A 22,674-nucleotide genomic window follows, 5' to 3' on the forward strand; every position below is an offset into this window, starting at 1 on the left:
AGCTGGGATTACAGGCATGTGCCACCATGCCCAGCTGATTTTTTGTATTTTTAGTAGAGACGGGGTTTCACCATTTGACCAGGATGGTCTCGATCGCTTGACCTCGTGATCCACCTGCCTCGGCCTCCCAAAGTACTGGGATTACAGGCGTGAGCCACTGTGCCCGGCCTGCCTTGTTAGCTTTAAAAAAATATGGTCTAAAGATTTCATAAACATGCAAAAATAAACTTCAAGTTTTGAATTCAGGCCCTAACTCAGCATTCTAGACATTTTGACGGACAGCTATCTAAGGTTAGAGCATACTACAAAAATGAAAAGGAAAAGCTCATTGATCTTAGTGTTGGAGGGATGGACTTCAAGATCGGCTTTCTGCTTTCACATAAATGAAAGATTATGAATTCACTGGAATAGTGGATGCAATCAAATCACAGACTAAATGATTTGTCTAAATTATAGAGCAGTATACAAATTAAACAATGTGCCTGCCTCCTAAGGTGGGATTTTTTTCACTACAGTCAAATCGAGAACATCTAGATTCTAAGAAGGTAATTAGAGAGAGATGATTCTCTTACAATTAAGTTTATAAAGTATATATTTCATATTCTATAAATCCCTTTTTATTATTTTCTTGCTCATTCATAGCAAATACAGTATTCAAGTAGGATTCAACTGGAAACTTAGCAGTGAATGACTGCCATTATGTTTGAGGCAAAACAAAAAGGAGTAAAATTCCATTGCATATGTTTTAACATTATTTACACTGAGCTTTTTCTAAAATGATTTTTCACAAAAATCTTAAAATTTAAAAAGTCCCATGTCTGTAATGAAGAAAAAAACTCTAGATATTAAGAAGAAATCTCATATTGTGACTTTTCAACAAAGAAATGAAATTAAGATTCATGGGTTTTTATATCTTAATGTAGGCCTTAAATCATCAAGGGAAGTAGGAAACATTAACTAGTCTAAAAGACATATGCCTTTCCTAGTCAAGCATCAAATTAATGCTATAGCATTAATTTGAAATCCAGTCGATGAAGTTTCTGAGATTTTTAATTGCTTAGCTGTGTAGTCCCCTAGTATATAATAAACACGTGAAAATGCTGTACGAACAGGAAAGCTCAGAAAGGGAACACTGGTTTGCTTTCACCACTTGAGGCCTAGGGTGCTGCCCTGTTTTAATAAATGATATTTGATATAAGGCTTTGAGCTCAGCCGTTATCCTTTTTAGTAGTTCTTGAATAATAATATGGATACCAGAGCTTACATCAGATCAGATCTCAGATATGCTACTTCATTTTGATGAGAATTTGGAGAACTATCCAAGAATTGCATTTGAACTGGCATGATGATACAATTTGTAATTGCCCCCACCTTTTTTAATGCCATTAAAGTACCAGTAGCCAGTTTTTACTATTTTTCAATTTAAATGAACTCATTTCCCTTGTATCCTGTGCACATTAAAAAAAAAAGTCATCTGTATAGTGATAACTTAAAATAATATTTTGTAGTTCAAATTACATACAGTTCATACTAATTCCTCTCTTGATTCTTTTTCCTTTATTTAGCCTTTTCTCTAGTATACGGTATCCGAATTTATGCATCAGATAGCATCAGACCTGCTGTTGCAAACACTACTAAGATCTATCATTTAAGAACAGTTACTTAAACTTCGTTTAATCTCTAATGGAAAGGAGTTTTATAAATATTTATATCAGAACAGTTGTCCAGATGAATCCTGCAAAATTGCTGGCATACTTCCAGGATTGGGGGCTGGTGCTGGGGGAGAGGGGAGATTCCTGGTTATATAATTTTAAACAATCCTAGAATTTCAGGGGTCTTCCTGCTAGAACATGAAGGGTTTGTATTAACAAAAAGGTACTTCAGAGCACAGAGCAATTCAAGTAAAGTATTTGAGCAGCCGCTTTAGTTTATTGCTCTTGTAAAAATGACTCTCCATTTGCTTCAGGTTTAAAGTAAAGGGGTTATTTAGGTTTCAGAGACCTGGTAAATAAATTGTCTATGAGGAAAGAAATTTGTACAAGAAGTGTGAAGAAACACACCAAACTTACTCTGTGCAATGGTTCTCAAGGTGCTTAATACATAGAAATGACTTGTTCCTCCTCTGAGTTGCTAAGTAGTCAGCATAAGAGTTAGTTGGGGAGAACTGAAATCTGCCAAGAAAAATGCCAAGATAAATGCAGCACGGTTTTATAAATTAACTCGGCTGTCTGTGTCTTTATTTTTCCTTTGGAAGATTCTAAAATTAAGACTGTTCAACTCATCTTAGTAGTGGTTTAGAATTTGGAGAGTAGATGAGGAAGTGTTTGAGTTAGGAAGGATGACGAAAATATCCTACACTGGAAAATCTTGGCAATTTTCATTTGAATGTGTTCTTATGTGATGAACTATAGCACTTCAGCCCAACAGCTTGTGAATTAAGTAGTCTGGCTAAAAACTATTACAAAAAGGTTTCTGGGATTGTAAGCTCTCCTTAGAGTACATACTAAGTTCAGAGGCAAACAGTTTAAAATGAATTCCTGGAATGTCAACGGAAAGTCCACATGGATACTGAAGATGGTAGTTATAGCATGAAATAGTTTGGAGCTTCTCTTGCTGCAACTCTTCCTTATTCTATTAGAAACTAAACTTTGGAGTATGGTCACACAATGCCCACAGGTTTAAAAACACAGGCTGGCTATGATAGCAAATGTTATTGATTATACTAGGGCCAAGTATGCATCTATGTGATACTGCAAGCCTAATTGGCCTCCAAGGAAATCACACTGATCTATGTTAAAAGCTCGGATCTACATCAAACTCTGGACAGAATTGGAAAGTTGGCTGGATATCTTAGAAATGTGCTATCCAAAAGAGAGGCTGGCTCTTTTGAATTATATTCAGTCTTTAAGGAGGGGGCTGAGAGTTACCATACTGAGGATGGCATGAAATGAGAGTGTGTGAATTCAAGTCAGAGGGGCTAAGGATACCATGTTTGGACCTTGTTCCTTGTTACCAACATGTGATGAGGGACTTTTTAGACTCTAGATCAAAAAAACTCATCATAAATTGAAAAACAAAATTAGCTTCTCAGTATGTCCTCAGTTTGTGGCCAAGCAGTATTTGTTTATAACTTTTGTATTTTATGGCAGAAACTACCTGACAAGTGGTACAAGGAAACACAACAGAAAAGTTTTGCTGCTAAGTGTTTCAAAAATTAGGATTCTTCTATTATTTGGTTATCTTGCTGTCAATATAAGACTAAAGAAAACCAAACATATGTTCCACTATATTGGTCATAGTGACAATCAGGTCATTATAACTATTAGGTGTGCCCAGTGTGCAAGGACAGGGTTTATTTGCCTGCCAAATGATACCTAGAGATTTCCAGTTGCCAGAGAAAGCTAGCCAGAAATGGAGTTTGACTTCCTGTTTGTAGATTTAAAATAATCAATATCACTCATTCACATATTTAAACAGAGAACTGGTAATCTAAGTTGAAATGAGTATTGAAATATACTGAAGTCATTCTGAACCATAAAGACTTACCATTATAAGGACAGTGTCTTTGAATTTGCAACTTACCATTATAAGGACAGTATCTTTGTTCAATTAAAGATCCATCATATGAAGTGATAAGAGTATCTTCTCTGGGTATCTCAGCCAATGGTTTCAAAGGCAAACTTTTACTTTGGCTATTAAGCAAGAATGCATTTGTGCTACTTGAATATTTTCTTAGGCAAAGGTTTAACAATCTTTTAATTTCTCAAATATTAAAAGCTTAAAATTATAGCACCAATTACTTGTTGATAATTTCTACATAAATAGTTACAGCATCATGTTTCTAAAGTGAATTGTTTTCAATACAAGAAATCATAAATTTGTTCTAGCTCCAGAGATTTTAGAACTGCTGGCCTGATATAATGTACTACCGTTTTCTTGTTGCCAGATGTTACTTCAATAATGTAATACTTAAGTTGACCTAAGGATGTTTATAAGAATTCCTTTCTTCCATTTCCATGCTAGTCAGACACCTTTTTAAAAATGAACTTAGATTAAATTCCTTGAGTTCTTTTGATCTACTCAGGAAGGGAGGAGAACTTGCAGTGATCAAGCAAGAATCCTCTATGTGGGCATGTACATTCACACAGGCAGACAAGGTGGTTTATGAGGATAATGACATAAGCCGTGCACATACTGATGACGTATTTCCATCTCTTGCATGCTTAGGGTAAATAACCTGTTGAGAAAACAAATTAGTGGAAAAGCATTGTTTTCTGGTATATTTCCTACTCTCTGGAACTCATGATTGCTCCCCATCCTTAGGGACAAGTAACTAGGTCTGACGATGGAGCAATGGCTAAAGCTCACTGTGATGACCTTCCTCCCAAAGAGCCTGGCTTTTTTCAGTCTAATTACTTTTGGCAATTGCGGTTATTGGGATTTGGCCTAGAGACTCACTGAAACCCGTATTATCCCAAAGAGCCCCCTTAACTAGCAGAATTAAGTCTGTCAGGAAGCCCAGACTTCCACCTCACTTTTACATGGAGCTTTCTCCAGTTTATGGCAAGATTTGAAAATCCTTCATGGACTAAAAAAGACTCATAAACAAGATTTAATAGAGATAACTACCCAAAGAAGAGCACATTAGGAGTGAAGTATAAATGATAAGTTCATGAATAAATGACCCACTGCAAAACTGAATCCATTAAGGTAGAGTTAAAACTGCACTATTTATAGTAGTTTTACCGATCACCAGTAGTCAATCTAAAGTGAGTCAGGAATTGTAGAAGCTATAAAAGAAAACGACATTTATTTCTCGTTAGGCATTTCCTAACCATTAAGTTTTCCCTAAAAATAAGGACTCTAGGGCACATTACCAATCATCTAGTAAGAAATTTAAAACAGTTGTTTATTATTAAGTAGCTTTAAAAAAAAAGTTGAGTATGGCTAATGCCCATCTTCTACAACTGCCCAACTTATTCCCTCCTCTGCACAGTATAGCTCGGCAGCAAACACACTCACCCATGGAATGTACCTCTCCTAGTAGCTGTGTTCTTATTCTATGAAGCCAGAATCTGTTACATTCTCTAGTGTGTCCTACTGTGTACATTTTGTTCTCTGTTCTTTTGACTGAGATAATTTTCTATCAGACAGTCTTGCCTGTACCAGCCAGTGCTACAAGTTTAACAATACTCTACTAATCAACAATACAGGTCAGTAGGGTATTGATCAATAATGTCAGATTACTTTATGTTTTACACTACTGTTTGTTCAAACGACATCCATCTCATTTCTAATCACACTTCACACACATCTAGCCTTCCCAAAGCTGGCATGGTTTTCAGTGGTTGCTTAGCTGCAATAGTCATTCTTGCATTCAGGGTCTTAACAATATTTCTTAGTCTTGGCTGCATGTTAGAATCACCAGAACTACTTAAAAAATATGGATATTCAGGTCCCATCCCCAAAGATTGTTCCATTTGTTCTAGGGTGAAGTCTGGGCATTAGTATCTTTTTAAAAGATCCCCAGGAGATTCTAATGTGAACTCAGGGCTGAAAATCATTGTACCAAAACCCATAAAGCAAGAATTCAGAGTGGAGGTTAGTGTTAATGCTCATGTAAAAGTAATATAAATAACAGACTTTATGAAGTGCCATAAAGATAACTTTTTCTGGATAACAAAAAGTAGCCAGTAAAATATCTATTGTGGTTGTAAATTACATAGAAGGATTCAGTTTTTTTTTTTTTTTTTTTGAGACAGAGTCTTAATCTGTCACCTGGGTGGAGTGCAGTGGTGCCATCTCGGTTCACAGCAACCTCAGACTTGCAGGTTCAAGTGATTCTCCTGCCTCAGCACCCTCAGCAGCTGGGATTAAAGGCATGGGCCACCACACCTAGCTAACTATTGTATTTTTGGTAGAGACAGGGTTTCACCATGTTGATCAGGCTGATCTCAATCTCTTGACCTTGTGATCTACCCCCTCGGCCTCCCAAAGTCCTGGGATTATAGGCATGAGCCACTGCGCCCAGCCGGATTCTGATTTTTAACTGCAAAATTATAGACTTTGCCCACATCCTCATGCATATGTTAATCTTTTCTTGGTTACGTACACCATAGATGGAAATAATAATCATAGAGTCTTTCATATAAACTGTGCAATCCTATTGCTTTTAATGAAGAAAATTTAGCAAATTTTGATGTTTAAAAGCCATCAATAAGACAGGTTTAAGGAAATAGAGGACAAAGGATAAAGAAAAGAAAGCGTTGTAGAAGAGGATATTTGAATACCAGAAGCAAACTTTAGAGTAAATGTTTGAAAAAAAGACTTACGGTTTGTTAAATGAGGAGGAGGAGAGAAGGAGGAAAGAAGAGAGAGTAAGAGAAAGGAAAAGTGAGGTGGAATTTAGAAAATGCACCCATGATTGCCTCCAATCCTAATAGTTAAGATGGGGTGATGAATTAAAGAAGGATCTTGACTTCGGAGTCAAGACTAGACTGGAATCTGAGGTCCACCCCACTTCCTTGAGTGATCAGCTAAAGTGAGACTATTGGCACATTCCTTATAGGTATGTATGAAGATCAAGTGAAATAATTTTTGCAAGAGCATCAAGCAAAGAATCTGGCATTTACTAGTGATTACAACATGGGATCTATTGAGTAATAATTATTATCATAATACTTTAATAAGCACAGATGCATATTAAGATAAGATATATATATATTTATATATATAAATATAATAATGGCTCTGAGAGCTAAAAAGCTGTTGTTTGCCATGTGGCGTTTACACATACTTTGGCATATTATTTCTTGTTGGCAAAATGTGATTGATATTTCCTTTGCTTATATGACAGCCTTTGTTGAGATGACAGTGTTCTTACCTTTGTCTCTTTGTAGAATAGGGGAACAAAACAATGAGAAAGGACTGCTCATTTTCTTACCAACTTATTGAGCATATGTTAAGAAAACAGTGTTCTAAAATAAGCAGCTCACAAATTCTGTTATTTTATATTGTGCGGTAGTGGTTTGTATTATGTGGTTATAAAATGGGGGCTGCTTTACCACTTACTCTCAGGAATGTGCTTTGTATTGGGGTATAATTATAAATATGCTTACCAGCTAGTTTTCTAAGGACAATTTTTGCGAGTGAATATAGCACATTGCATTACTGTGTGTTCATTTTAGAAAGATGTTTAAAGGTAACTAGATCTGATCCCATGCCCATGCCAAGTGCTCAGAAGAAGGCTAGGAGAATAAACTGCTTCTGATACAGAAGCCCTAAAAATAGGAGAAAAAAAGGGAGAGAGCTTAGGAGTTTGGCTGTTACTGAGGCTCCACGATTACTCAGTGAGGATGTTGTAGAAGTGATCCCCACGCTGTGTGTCTTTCAAGGACTGGATTCTTTCAAGTTGTATCCTTTCCTGAGGTTCTCTTCTATTAAGAGAGCACACTTTGTAGAGAAATCTACTTAAAAGTAGAACAATTTACTGTTATGAACCAATACCGGACCCAAATTCAATTGCTCAAAATTTTATTTTTACACCCTATGGAAACTTGCCTTTCCTGATTTATCATAGTTTTTCAGGTCTCCTTATGCTCTGTGGCAAAGTTCCACAGGTAATAAGACTTCTAAGCACAATTTTCAGCTGCAAGATTTGGCAGCTAACAACTATAGCTCATGATACCGGTGACCATCCTCTTATGTAACACAGAGAGTATTATAAAAACCATAAAAAACTACAGTTGAAAATGATATATTAAACTACTTAAAACAGACAAGGTGCCTTAATGTAATTAATCTTATGTTGATATTACCAAGAAGAGTGAGTCTCAATGTCAGCACAGCACACATCTTTTTACACCCCCATATCAGTAGGAGAGCATAAAATAATAAACATCATTTTATGTGACTGACTCTAAAGTACTTGTGTTCAGCCCTGCTACTCTAATCCCAGGTGTTTCAAGTTTTGAGTTTCTAAATTTCCTACTGCCTCCTAAAAGAGAAACAGATTTCCAACAAGACCTGCTTCTCCTACTTTTCTTTTTTTTTTTTTCTTTTTGTCTCCATCATTTTTCCATTCACCCAGACCCGAGTCCTTATACTCCAAAGCTCATTGCCAAATATCGGCCTCCATCTCTTTCCCTTTCATATCCAATTAACTGCCAAGAACTACTGGTTTGATCAAAGGAAATTATCTGCTGTAGATACTCTCTTGTGCAATCATTCACTGTTGTAGCATAGGGCCTTATCTTCTTAAACTTGGACTACTGTAAATCATCTCTTCCTCATCGTTACCGGCCGCCTCTGAAAACTCGCCCTGCTAGGGAAGCTCTGAAGTGACCCTTGAGTCAGTATTCTGATCCAGCTCCCTAAACCTGAGACTAAGGACAAGACCTTGGACCCTGCTATAGACTGAGTATGCTAATTGTTGCTGTGACTATGGTTTTTGGACAATAAAAGATGTGAATGATGGGATATATAATAATTAATTAATTCTCCACTTTGATCAGTTACTACTCATCAATTAACCTGTATGTGATGAATTTACTTATAATAAATGAATATTTATGTTTGTGTTTACTCTTAAGCTTTAGCTGTTAAATTTATTTGAAAGAAGACAAGTAAGTTATTATTTAACTCCCCAGTTGTGACTTATATTTGTGTATCAAAAGATTAAATGTTGAAGAGACTATAGGGGTCACTGAGATCGAAGTTTTTGATCAACCTCCTCATTTTCCAGATGAAGAACTTCAGCCTGGTGTGGTAAAAGGACTTTCTTGGGTTATTCGGGCGTTAGCAGCAATGCTGGATCTAGAACCCAGGTCTTCAACTTCTCACTCTACCTTTTCTCAACATGCACCGAGGAGCCTTCCTTCTCAGGTCTCAGACTACCACAAGCTTATGATGTTTGCAATTCATTAAATTCTAAGGGTCAGATGAAATGTTAATAAGGTGGTGTTTTGAAGAATAGATTAGATGCTTGCATAAAACGTAAGGACAGCTAAAAGTAATTAAATATTGATTTTATTGAACAATCATATTCTTTAGTACCAATGAATTTTCTCTAAAAAATTTCAAAAAACATTTTAGCTACAACAGATAGCACCTAGGTCCCTTGCCAAGATTACAAATAAAGCAGAAATTCTCTTATCAGATAAGAGGCACCTGCAACCCTGTTTTTAAAAAATAAAACCTGAAAATTATTCTAACAGTTTAAATGTGAAAAGAATTCAGGTGTTTTGCTTAAAAGTGCCATGTTACTGATTCTTTAGAGCAGAAAATAGGATTCATAGAAATCGATGATATTTAGATATTTACCATTCTCAGCACCCCCACAATCTTTGAGAATGGAACACTCCGTTCTTTTCAGTATTTGTGGATGACTACTTTAACCAGAATGCCAATAATATTCCTAAATGGAAAGACCTGATGGGCAGAATTGGGTAAACAGAAAAGATGGCTAGCACCTTTTACAGATACATATACTATCCCTCATGTATTTTGTTACGGTATTGCTGCAAAGCATTTCAAATTTGCTAGATTGTCAAACAGATATAAATTTAAGATAATTCAATCATGTGAAACCCTGAGAAAAATATCTAATTAAGAAAGCAATCTACGTTTTCTCTTAAGATCAAAGGCCAAGCCAAAAATAATCTATGCAATTTACGATGTAACAATTTTTCAAATTCTCATTCTAAAAAAAAAAAAAAAAAAAAATCCCATCACAGAATGCACTGTTACAAGAAATAGTCCTAACCAAGTCAAATGCATAATTTCAACAAACTGTCTTGCATGATCCTTACCATGTTCTCAAAACTTAATGATGTTTTCCTAATGGTAACCAAAGTTCTTTCTTACATTTCATGAAACACAATATCCACTCTGATGGCATTTCAAGAATTCATTACTTGGAAAATAATTTTTTTCGGGTGGGGATGGGATGTGTGAATGAACAATGAAGAAGTAGGAAGAGAGAGATCAAGATAATGTCCAATATAAAACATTTGGATGGAGATAATGGGGAAATACAATTTGGTAAATCAGTATATCAAGAATAGTTTTATTTTTTGATAGTTCATTTTTATAGTTGCAGAGGTATTTTTGGTCTTAACTCTACATAGGGCTCTGACAACTCTACATAGTACTGTGTCAACATTGCACAGGGTTCAAGGGAATTATTGCAACTAAAAAATGATTAACCATTTAACTAGAAAATATTTTAAATATTTAGTAGCAATCTGGATATCTCTGTCCAGATTCAAATCATCTAAAATTATCAGATGACTAATACATTCATTTTGTAGCAATGTAGCAAGGGTTTTCTCATAACTTGAAAATAAAATTTTACTGCACATTGTAATTTCCATTCATTGCTTTCTGGGGACCTAATTTGTACAATATTAAATACCAGGGAATTATTTAATGGAGAAATGATTTAGTAAAGCTTATCTACTTACAAGTTCAAATACTCTTCATATTTCATGCTTAAAGGAATGTTGAAATAACAATGTTAAATCAGTTTCATACTCATTCTTATATTCTCATTACTTGAGTAACTTGGGACTAAAATGACAGTATTTTAAAATTACCACTTCTAATGTTCTTGTTAATTCCTTCTATTAAAGTAATAAACAGAGAATTAAAATAGTACCACCATGGGATATTTTGAGAAACAACCCTGATAATGTAATGATGAAATTTGAATTCACAAAGATGTTTTTCCTTGCATTTACATGTTACCATTACTGGGTATAAATTTGCATTTGCCTTGATTTATACAGCTATTCCATGACATGTCAAAGAATATACTTTTTTCAACAAATTCTATTCATGTCTCTATCTCTGAAACACTGTTACTCTCAAAAATAAGGTAGATTGGTGACAAATGTAGACAAGTGAGAAAGATGTATTGTAGTCAACATCCAAACAAAACTTTCATTTGAAATTAATACTACAAAATGTATAATAGAATTAAAGATTTTTTTCTATTTTATCAGTTAACTTGTTATTTTCAAGGATACACCATATAATCACAAAGAGTGTATCATAATTTCAAAGCATGGTTCAGCATCTGAAACAATGTCATGAGCAATGACCAGTACATTCCAATAGTCTGTTTATATTTTATTACCGTTAACATTATTTCCTTTGTATTTTTTCTCTCGTTCTCTAGACTTCTTTGTGAAGGACTTGCAAAGTTTTAGAGATTGTGCAATGGGTGCTTTTAAATTATTATGCATATAATGACTTTTAAAAACTTGTATTTATCTAGAATCTGAACAATTAAAAGTCAGTTACTAGATGGCATCAAATAAAAAGGATACTAAATGCCATCTGATGTTTCTAACAATAACCTTCTGGCATAATATAATCCTACAGTATTTTCTAGATAATCAAATAATATTATATTCCATTTAGGAAGCTTTATTATTAGGTATTTCATTCTTTGACATTGATCACCATTGCATAATAAATAATAATATCAGTTCAAACATTTCCAGTCAAGGAGAACAGTTTATTCCCTAAACCTATTGAATGAATGATGGTCTGCATACCATCTAATTTATTACTTAATAAACCTGATATGTTCTCTATGACCAGAATATAGAATAAAAGTGTACATAACTGTGAGATTCATGGCAGGAGACAAGTTCCACTTTCTAGATGTATGGCATTATGTAGGTTACTAAGCCTCTTTTTCTCAGGTCTTTTCTTTGTAAGATAGAAAGTACCTACCTCTACATTTCAGTGGTTATTTCAGGGCCCAAGTGACTAATGGAAGCAAAAATGTAATGCCCCACTAAGACACTGTGGCTATCATTATGGAAAAATTGCTTCTTAATGTTATCGGCACACAATCTGGAATTCACAGGTTGAGTCATTTTTAGGAGCTGTATAGCAATTCAAATAGATAAAAATGTATCGTGTATTTATTCACCCATCACTAAATAGATATTTTAAAGTGCAAGCCTCTTGTTTTAAAATACTGTTTCCTTTATGAGAAGAAAGACTAGTGTGTAATAACTAGAATCACTAGTTTATATCAGAGTAGAGGCAAATGGGATTACAGTTGTTTTAGGGAAACAGGATAATACTGTTGTGGATTTATTTGCTATTTCTGAGGATAAGGCATGTTTCTTTAAACATTACAATATTTAACACTGCAAATGAATGTTCTTGTTTACAAAAAACTTTCCTACCAAAACAATCAAGAGAGACCATTAAAATTTTTCTAAAACAGTTTTTAACACCTTAATTTTCTACCTGTCGTGTCTTCACTGATGATTTTAAGTTTAGGAAATTGAAACTATTTATCTACAGGCCAGAATATTCCTTAAATACTCACTTAATTGTCTCTTGAAGAACAAAATTAGGAAAGACAGGGTTTTTTCGAAAACACGTTTAACCACTACATGTTTTCATTTTAAAACCTTTTCCTAATCCTTACTAGAGAAACAGGAGCTGTGAATTGAGTCCTTTTATTCGTTTCCGACCCCCCCCCCCAGAGATTTCCAAACAAAAGCTATATATGAGTTTGTGCACACGCAGTTTGACCTTGAGTTTCTGGGCATTTAAAGAAGACCTCTCTACCCTCCACGCCTTCCTCATTAAGTCATACTGCACCTGCCAAAAGTCTAGTCTGTCTCCTCTGAGGACGCAAGGGGTCGCCCTTCTCCCAGGATTGCACCAGCGAACCAAGCTGCAAATGCAGACACAAAGTGCGGAGCAAGAGCATCGCTGCAGGAGCTGTCTCCCAGTCCCACTCCCACAGAATAATTGGAATTGCAACCCAAATCCACCCATCCCCTTTTATCCCCGCAACCCAAACAGAGGTCGCCTTTGACTTGGCCTTGAGAAGATTAAGGCAATGGAAAAGCAGTTTGCCTTTTGACTCCTCTCTGGCCTAACCCAGAGGTGCACCATCCCACAGCTCCCCCAAGCCTTGAGGCAGCGCCCGGGGACAGCTTCCTGCGCCGTGGTCCTCGATGGGGGAGGTGGGATTAAATGGACCGCGAGCTTTCTTTCCTGTGTCTTCCTTCATAACCAGGGGTCCCAACGCTGCGAAGCGAGACGCCTCTGACACTCAGTACCCTGTCCTGCCTGGACAAGTGTGTGGTTCCCAGCCCCGGGATCCTCTGTGGGGGTAAAGGAAGGAGCGGGCTCTGGGCACCGGCTGGAAAAGCGGATGGAAAGCAGAGTGGGGTTCGCTTCAGCCCGGCCTTCCTGTGCCCACGGAGCCCGATAATCAATTGCCCAGGCCAGACCCTGGAAGAAGAGGAGGCGGGGACCTCCAGGCGCGAGGACACCGCTGAACCCCAGGCCGCCCCTTCCGCGTCCAGGCCTGAACGAAAGAGTGGGTGGGGAGTTACCAGAGTACACACCATTTGGAGGCCAAGAATAATAAATCGGATGCCCTGAGATATTTAGTTTGGGTTCTCCTGCCCCCTGCTAGGCGATCCTAAAGGCGGTGAAACCGGGCCAGGGCCCCTGTCGCTCTGGCCCTGCCACCTTTTTTAAAGGCAATTTTCAGGTGAATCAAACCTTGTCTGGCGGAGGCCAGCAACACAAAGGGAGCTTTCAGGGGACCCTCATGCCCAGGGGCAGGGCAGGGACAAACAGCAGCAGAGAAGCGATTATTAAATTTCCATCTCACACAAGCCCGTGTTGTGTCCTCCTCGCTGCTCCGACGCCTGGCCCGAAAGGCTTCCCAGGCGGGACACTGGGAGAGGGATCCGCTTGGAGAACCAGGTGGGGCCGCTGGCCGCGGGCTGCACGCCGCGGAAGTGCGAGGGGCCAGAGCAGCAGCATCGCTCCCTGCCCTCGCGAGCTCCAAGAGAGGTTTACTCCTCCCTCTCCCTACCAGCGCCCCCAACGAGAGCCAGGGTCGCCCCTTCTCTGCTGTCTGCGAAGGGACTCCCGGTGGGAACACAGACACTAGAGCAGCGAGCGCGCCAGGCTATCCTGTACCGAGGAGAGGTGACACCTTCGCAGCTGTCCCTTCATCTCGGGAAGATTCCACCTTTCAGACAGAGCAGCTCGGGTTGTGGCTGTCCTGGTAGTATCCGCTTAACCCCAGCTAGGGCACGGTCTTAAGAAGCCATCACAATCCAACCTTCCAAATAACAGCATTAAGTGCAGAGAGGAGGCGAATCTTTAGGGGAAAACCCCATCTTCCGTACGTGTGTGTCTCAGGGGACACACTTGAAAGGGCCAGAGATGGTACACTCACGTGTGACAGCCAAGAGAAAACCTGGAAACTCTGCACCTACGGCTCCCACAGTTGGGGTGCTGCTGTCTTCACCCCTCGGGCGTGGGACGTCGGGCAGCTCTGCAAACGCGCAGACACGCGAACCCCCAGCGCCTCGCGCGCCCTTTGGCTCCGCTGGTGCGTGTCGGGGATGCGGCCGCGCAGGCGCTGGCTCCCTGGCCTTCTGGCCGGGTAGCGGGCGCGCGGCTATTAGGAGTGCAGCCTAAGGGCCCAGCGGAGGTCTCCCCGCGCGAGGCGGAGGCGCGAGGTGAGAGGGTGCCGCAACCGCGCCTCTCCCGGCATTTACTCAGTTTCAGGGGCATCCTGTGTCTGGGCGTCCCAACTGCCTAGGGCTGGGTGCCCCTGTCCCATTCTCAAAAGGAAAGCACAAATCCCGGGTGCAAGTCTAACCCAGGACCGAACTTTCCAGCGAACCTGAACTTACCAGGGGGCGGGAGCCACCTTAGCGCCGCGTCCGCCCGTCCCCCGCACCGGCTGGGATGCTGCGGAAGGCAGGGGCGCGGACCGGCAGGCGTGAAAGACGCCGTCCATACCCCTAGAGCCCGAACCGGCATCTCCTCCGCGAGGCGCAGGGCGCGGGGCGGAAGGACCACCGCCTTTGGGAGCCGGTTCCGGACAGGCAGAGACCCGACAGGTGAACGCGGCGGGACGGAGCAAACGCATAAAAAACCCTGCACTTACTTCTTCGCTGGCGCCTTCCCCGGGAGGCGTTTTGGCTGCCGATGTATTCCATAAAGTTCAAAATGATAAAAAAACAAGAAATCAGTCGCAAGTGCATAGTAACCCAGTAATGCTTCCCTTCCTTTTCTCCTTTTTCTTTTGATTGTTAATTATATTTAATGTTTTTAAAAGTATATGTAGGTGTTAGGCGTATATAGAGAGTTCCCGAGCAGCGGGACTTCTCCTCTCACATCCGATAGGCGTGCTGTGATGGCAAGCGAAGCGGGGAGGGTGGACAGGGAAACCAACTATTGTACTTTCAAATTATCCAAGCACTGAACTGCGGCGGCTTCGCTGGGGTGGCTGGCATCGCCGCGAACCGGAGTTCCAGGAGCCGCCGGGGCGGCCGCAGGTAGCATGTTGTGCGGCAGCTGCCGCAGGCGGGATCCGGACGGGCGAGCGGCGGCGGCGGCAGCGGCGGCCCCTTGGGCTCAGAAACTGCGGCGGCTGCGGCGGCAGCGGCTGGGGCCCCGGGAGAGCAGGGGAGCGGGCGCTGTCGGCACTGCGGCCATGGCCAAGGGGCGGTTGAGAGACCCCGAGCTGCTTCTGGAGTGCGCGAGCAGGAGACGCTCCAGTGTTGGGCTGGGCTCCCGGGAGCACCCCATAGGGGAGGAGGAGGAGGGCAGGGAGGGGGGAGGGGGAGGAGGGCAGAGAGGGGGAGGGGGGATGGCTGTGGGGGGCGGGGGGAGCTCGGGGGCGGGGAAGGAAACTGCTGGAGCAACAACCCTGAGCGACCTCAATAACTTTCAATTTCAAGTGGGAAAGAGGGAGCTGGAAAAGTACAGGCGTTGCGATTTGGCAGAGGGACGGGAAGAGGCGCCTAAGGGGTCCCGGGTCTACTGCGGAGCATCTCTGGACACTGCAGTGACGGCGGGAGAACCCGAGCCGGGAGAATGGGGAAAGCAGTGCGTGTGAAGAGCCCCTCAGAAGGGCAGCTCCGGCGGGGAGACTTGGGCGCCCTGGGTCTGGCAGGCAGTGTTGAGAGCGAAGACCCCCACCCATCCAAGTCTGGCTCCTCTCCGCGGCCTCAAGCTAGGTGCACCCGGCTGTCGGTGGCCGTGCGCCCCTGTGCCCCCACCCCACCCCCAGCGCCGGCTCGCAACTACTGGTCCCAGGGCAGCTCTCCCCTCTCCTCCTTGGCAGATCGCTGGAAAGTTTCTGGCTGCTGACTTCTTCCCGGCTTTCCTGACTTTCTCCTCTGTTGCCTTTCTCCCTTTCTTTCTTTTAATAAAAGTGGTTGCAGTTGGTCGCCAGGCTGGTGGTCGGGAGGAAACCCTGTGGGTGCTGCCGATCTGCTACTCTGAGGTTTACCTGCTCTGAGCCGGGAGGACCCAGAAGTGTGTGCGCTTAGGACCTTCCCATTGGAAATGCAGTTGTGCTACGGCTTTCTTCCAAACCAAGCCTTTTCTGTGGCTCTGGAAGATTCCTTCCCCCTCAGACAATTCCCTCTGTAGTCTGCTCGACCTCGCTTGGAGCTTTCTCTCCCACCCTCGGTCTCCCAGTGTTCTTGAGAGGATCTGTTGTACATTTTGAGCTCTCATCTGGAAGAGTGAGAATAAGATGTGGAAAGATTTTCCCCAGTCTTAGGGAAGGAGGAGGAAGGTCCACCTCTTTCTTATCTTCCCAGAGCAAGTGGAGGCCCAAGGCGGCAGAGAGTAAGACTCCCTGGCCCACCCAGGGGTGGGAGAACAGGTCCGGCATCCCTGAGTGGTGTACACCCTGGCTGTTGTTAGTAACAGTGAGCTTTCCACCTCTTCTCTCCGGTGGCAGTAGATGACGAACTTTCAGTAGTTAATTGAAGAAGTATTTAGTTGAAAGTCACAAGCCTCAAGTGATTTTAACATAAGCCTGTCCTGTGTATTATATTTAACAGAATATCTGAAGGACTACACTAGCACTACAGGTTAACACAGCAGCAAACTTCTGGGAGGTCACTTTGAAAGAGTCCTTGATTCATAGGTGCCTTGCTAATTTTTGTGCTCAAATAATTCAGTCTAAGTAAATTGCTAAAGCCTTGCAGGGAAACAAATGACACTTGTACTTCTCTCTCCTCCATTTGTAATCCCTATTATTGGATTGCCTTCAATTTATGTAAATTAGATAAATGTACATAAATTAGAGCATTTTGTAAGTTTGTGATGCTACGAATTGTGTCTCTGGAGTACTTCAGTGGTGTATTTGTTATACATCCCAAAAGTAGGATAGAGGAGGTAAAGTGGCTTGGATGCAAAAGGAAGGGAACTTGAAATATGCATTATTTTCAAGATGCTAAAAATTAGAATCTGAGAGATGGCCTTTTGATGTCAATTCTTTAATTAAATACCCTTTATTATTTTGCACTCTTGTGTTGGAATTTTGAAAGTAGGCATAGTTTTCTTTAGGTTTGATATTATGAGGAAGGCAACACCCCCAACGAGATTACGATTTTTGCCTTCTTTTGAAGAGTTCATTTACAACATCTCTCTTTCAGTGGTGGAACTTTTTCTGTACATTGTATGCACATGTGTGCGCTCCCCCCGGCCCCCCCCCACACAGCCTTTCCACCCTTTATGTGTTGCAAAATGTCTAGTTATAAATGACTGAGTTTATCACTTTGAACCAGCAGAGTTATGGATAACAGGACAATTCCAGTAATGATTATCCACAGAAGAAGCCACTCTATTTTACTGTGCCTGTCCCCATCTGCTTTGCTTTCCTTCTTGCTTAATACCTCAAATCCTGAATATCTGCACCATAAAACATGGGGGATTTAAAGACTATGGGAGGCTCCCTTTGAAAAGGACTCCAGAGACAGCCTTTCTAATCCGGGATACTTGAGCTGGATGAGATGAGATTGCAAAAGGGATGTGAAAAAGCAATTTGATGAACAACTTCAGGGAAATAAACATGAAGAAAGACATTTACTTTTCACTGTGGGTTGTGCAGACATATGTTAGTTTGGATGAGAACAGGAATGGCGGTGTAAGTAAATAAACAAACCCAATGAGAAGCTACAGTTCTTGAGCCATCCCAGGAAAGAAGTGCTAGATGCAGTGGGAAGGAAAAGCTTGTTAAGGAATAGGCTCTGCTCAGAGGAAACATAAGGAAAACATTAAATATATGGGGAGAGTATTCTTTCTCTCTTGATGCTGTGCTTTAGAATAACTTTTTCCTGATCCATATTACTGTAGTATTAAATGTGTGTTTACTTGCCTGGCTGAGTTTTACATTCCCTCACTGTCTTAGAAGCTTATGGAAAGCATGCCATGGCATATTTTCTGCAACATAGTACCTTTTTTTTCCTCCTTCAGGCAAGAAAACAACACTCACAGAAGCCTGTGGCTGCCAGTGAATTTCAGAGCTCAAGCCTAAAGAAAGTTAAAAAGCATAGGCTCGGCATAGAGGTCGGCATAGAGGTTTGCTTATTTTTCTCCAAAACACATCAGTTCTAGGGAGTTTTGGATAACCAGGAGACTGGGAGACTTGGTCCTGGAGAACAGAATAGTTTTGAACAAAGATAGGAGGCTAACCATATCCAGACTAGTTACTGCAGCTTCTCATCTCTCCTTCCACTTATTCCAACCAGGCAGTGACAACAGTAACAAGTTATTTTTATCCATTGCAGCAGTGGCATTTTAAGGAAAGAAAATGATTGTCATATTGTTGAATCCATACTGCAAATATGTGAAAGGGGGTGTGCTCCAGAAAGAGAGAGCAAGCCCAATAGTTTGGAAAGGGATATAACTAATAGTGATGAGAGATGTTTGGCAAAGTTTGGGGCTGACATCAGTCATTAAACCACAGAGCGAATATGCAGATTCTGAAAATGCGCAGCTCTCCAGTTGCTCAGATTGGGAGGCATCTGAGTCAGTAAGTCAAACAGAGGCGTGTGTAACTGATGCAGCTAGAAGTCATCCCTGAAATACAGAGCGGGCAGCAGCATTTAAACACCATTGAAATTAGTAGATGAAGGAAAACTACTATTTTTAGAGAGAGAAAGAAAGGAGACAGAATTATTGTAGCAATTTAAAAAGTGGTTATATTGTTGCATAGCATTAAGAAAATGAGAAAATCAAGATCCATGATGGATTACTTTCTGTCAACAAGAAAGAATGTTCTTCTTCCCAGATGAAGTTATGGGACATTTATGTAATTGTGGCAGGCATCATCTGGTATGCCCATGCTTAAAACTTCTTTCACAAATCAGTTGATTGCCGGGCTCACTTAAAATGTGAATATCCAATAGAACTCAATATAAAGAAGTTAACAGCTCAGAAAATTTTGCATGATCATAGAGCTTTAATGCAAAGAGGGTGTATGTTGTAGTAAGAGGGCACTAGATTGGGAGTTTGGGGATCAAGGTGAGTCCTTGTTGTGACTTATATTGTTGTGTGTCAGGTTTCTTCATCTGAAAAACGAGGAAATTCAACTAAACCATTTCCAAAGTCCCTTTCAGCTCTGATAATAATGGAACTATTTCTAAGAAAGAAAGACAGACTTGTAATTGCAAATGTCAGAGCTATTTCTAGTTGTGTGACATCACAGCATTTACTTACAGAATTGTGTTTAATTGAATAGGCCCAGATTTAGAAATATGCTTTCAAACTTGTTGATTTTCTGGAAATGCCTAACCTATTACAAGAATCCTAGATGACTCTGGCCCAGCAAAGATAAATTCAGGAAGAGTTCAATCTGTCTAGATGTCTGTAGACTTTGGGACAACAAGAAAGAACAAATTATAAATCCGAGATTCTGGGCAGAGTCCTACAGAGAGTAGGGAAAAGGACTCCGCATCTCATAGAGATAGCACTCATTTAGACCTGTTTGCGGGAATCACAGATAAGGGAGGAATGTGGATCTCACTAAGTGCCTTTTTTAAATGTTGTGTTATTACTTTCTTTTTTGGAATAAAAAGTTGGAAATAAAAGTCACGTTTTATTTTTCCTATTCACGTCTTTGGATGAGGATTTATATCCATGTACCCTTCATCCTGGGAACCTCTTCTGAAGGTCAACAGTGAAGGTTGAGTGGTTGTGGTCACAGATTTAGGCTGAAGGGTGACTATCAAAGACATAAAAGTATAAGATGTAGAGTGTTAGATGAGGAATAATATCAGTGAGCAATTTTTGCAGTTACTTTTACATGTATTATCTCAAAACTGCCTCAAAAGATTGTCTCATAGATGAGACAACTGAATCCAGAAAGATAAGGTCACTTGCTTAAGCTTATAAGATCATGTTCTGGATATTTCATCTTTCCCCAAAATCTATTTTCTCTGCCCTCCCTGTTCCTCAAGAAGTTGACTTCCATAAACTAAATCACCGGAGCTCATTTCCCGTTTTTTGGTTGAGTTCAGGCCTCGGTGGGGGTACCTGTGGGTGATCAGATCGTGGGGAGGAAAAGTGATGCTACTCTTTCCCTGCTTTGGTCTCGTTTCCCATATCCTTCAGGAGCCCATAGCCCTGCCATGCAGTCCTTTTTCTGTGGCTCTGGCACTCAAGTAGGTTTCAGTATCACTACTTAACCTCCCTGACTCCTCAGGCTTAGGGGTAGAAATGGCTTCCTTCTCTTCTTAGTTCCTTGGTGCCTCGACATCTCTTCTTGGTTTCTTCAACCCTGTCTTGCAGTATAGAAAATAGCCATTTTTTAAAAGTGTCTTTCAAAAATTCTTGTTGAGTCCCTAAGTGACACAGAAGTGTCAGCGCTTGGACTTGTAACCAGGTTGTCTGATCTAATGCCAGTGCTCTTCTTTCTATGTAGTCCTGGCTTTCCACAGGAATGTACTCTGATTAAAACTAAGTTGGATGAAGGGAGAGGATCAAGGTATGTTATAAGCCAGGAACGCTTATAAAGTGAGGAAGTGGGCACACAACAAACATCAGAGCAAGGTCATGGGCTAAATCAGCATGAATAACTAGAATCAGAATGGCAAAGAGCAAGACAGAGTTCATGTTCAAAATTATACCCGGGCAATCAGAAACAAGATGTCACAGGAAAAGAAAGAGCAAGGCAGTCAAGAAACAGCAGCAGCAAAAACTGACACTAGTTTTAAAGCATGGTTTGATGAAATCATTTTTTAGTTATTTTTTCCTGCTAGGTCCAAAATGAGTCTCATACTATCCACAGTGAGTAGGGGTACTTTATTGGAAAGCATAGTGGAAGATGGCTGCTAACGTCAATGTGCCATGCACTCATCCCATGAATATTTGCTGATGGTGCCTACCATGGGTAACTCCAAACCAGACACTGAAGCAGGGTTTTGTGCATGGCCTTTAAGGCAAGAATAATGAAGGAATTACATTAGGTGTTGTATTGGTGCTCAGTTGAAAAGCAATGCTATGGTTTATGACAGAAATAAACTGATATATAATGTCACCTAAGGACATATCCAGCAGCAAACTTTAGAAAATACGTCTTCAAAGCTGCCATCTTCATAAACAAAGCAGAAGGAAAACCTCTCTCCACTTGTATACATACTATCATTTCTGGTTTATATTTGTTACTGCTGGTGCTGCTGCCACTTTTGGCCATCTGACTACTTTTATTTCAGCACTCACTGAGCATGTGGCAAGCACCATGCTAGGCCCAAGTGATACAAAACTAGGGACACTAGGGCCCTGCCCTTAAAGTGAATACCCTCAGTGAGGGAGGCAGGCGCGTAAACCACTAAGACCACCCTCCATGTGGTAAGTGCTGTGCCGTAAGGGCTCTGCACGTGTTGTGGGGACGGGAAGAGGAACAATACTTGGAGTAGGGGGTGATGGTGGTGAGGAAAGGGATACATTCCTTGTCTAAGATATGCAACTTTTAAAGGACTGATAGTGAATCTTTTTTTTTTCTTTAATTTTTTTTTTTTTTTAATTTGAGACAGAGTCTTACTCTGTCACCAGGCTGGAGTACAGTGGCATAATCTTGGCTCACTGCAGCCTCCACCTCCCAGGTTTAAGTGATTCCCCTGCCTCAGCCTCCCGAGTAGCTGGGACTACAGGTGTGTGCCACCACACCTGGCTAATTTTTTGTATTTTAGTAGAGACAGGGCTTTACCACGTTGGCCAGGATGGTTGCGATCTCCTGACCATGTGATCTGCCCGCCTTGGCCTCCCAAAGTGCTGAGAATACAGGTGTGAGCCACCGCTCCAGGCCGATGGTGAATCTTAATGGGGATAGGAAGGATCCCTTCTTTTGCTTTAGACTGGCCCTGATTCGGAGTGGGGGGGGAGAAAGCTCCTTTTCTGCATTGCTTTGAGGAGGTCAGTGGTCATGGTTGGCTACATTCTTGCTAGGGAGGCAGCCAGACTCCAAGGGCGGCATTAGACCTCCTCCTCCTCCTCCTCCTCCAGTAATTCCTTGTGGCTCAGTGCTGATCCTGTGGGAGTGTTCTTCATGGCTGATACCTGTGTGGGGGTTTGTGTGGGTTAATGATTTGACCGATTTACTGTAGTGAGAATGTGGGCAGATTCCTCTCATGTGAGAAAGATGACATTTCATTTCTCCTATTTCCACAAATGTTTGAGAGTGTTTAGAGTAACTACCAAAGAAATGAGGGTTGGCCTTTGTAAATGTCCGGCTGTTCCCATTCTCTTGCCCCAGCTCCATGTCCAAGCACTCTCCATACTTTCTAGTATTCCTTTGGAACCTGTTCTTCCCAGACAGTGTTTTGTGCACCCACCCTTATCAAAAGTCCCCTGCTGAGCTCATCT

General features: G+C 41.2%; 1 protein-coding gene across 1 annotated transcript in view; it reads right to left on the reverse strand.

The window, feature by feature from the left end:
• Positions 1–15,565, reverse strand: part of RSPO3 (R-spondin 3) — an 84,361-nt gene extending 68,796 nt beyond the window's left edge. The window contains exon 1 of the mRNA XM_017533329.1: positions 14,957–15,565. Coding sequence (XP_017388818.1) covers positions 14,957–15,053 — 97 coding nt within the window. The 5' untranslated portion in view covers positions 15,054–15,565. The remainder of the gene's footprint in view (positions 1–14,956) is intronic.
• Positions 15,566–22,674: the final 7,109 nt, after the last annotated feature.

The sequence above is a fragment of the Cebus imitator genome, unplaced genomic scaffold, assembly GCF_001604975.1.
Source record: "Cebus imitator isolate Cc_AM_T3 unplaced genomic scaffold, Cebus_imitator-1.0 Scaffold81, whole genome shotgun sequence".
Classification (NCBI taxonomy): domain Eukaryota; kingdom Metazoa; phylum Chordata; class Mammalia; order Primates; family Cebidae; genus Cebus; species Cebus imitator.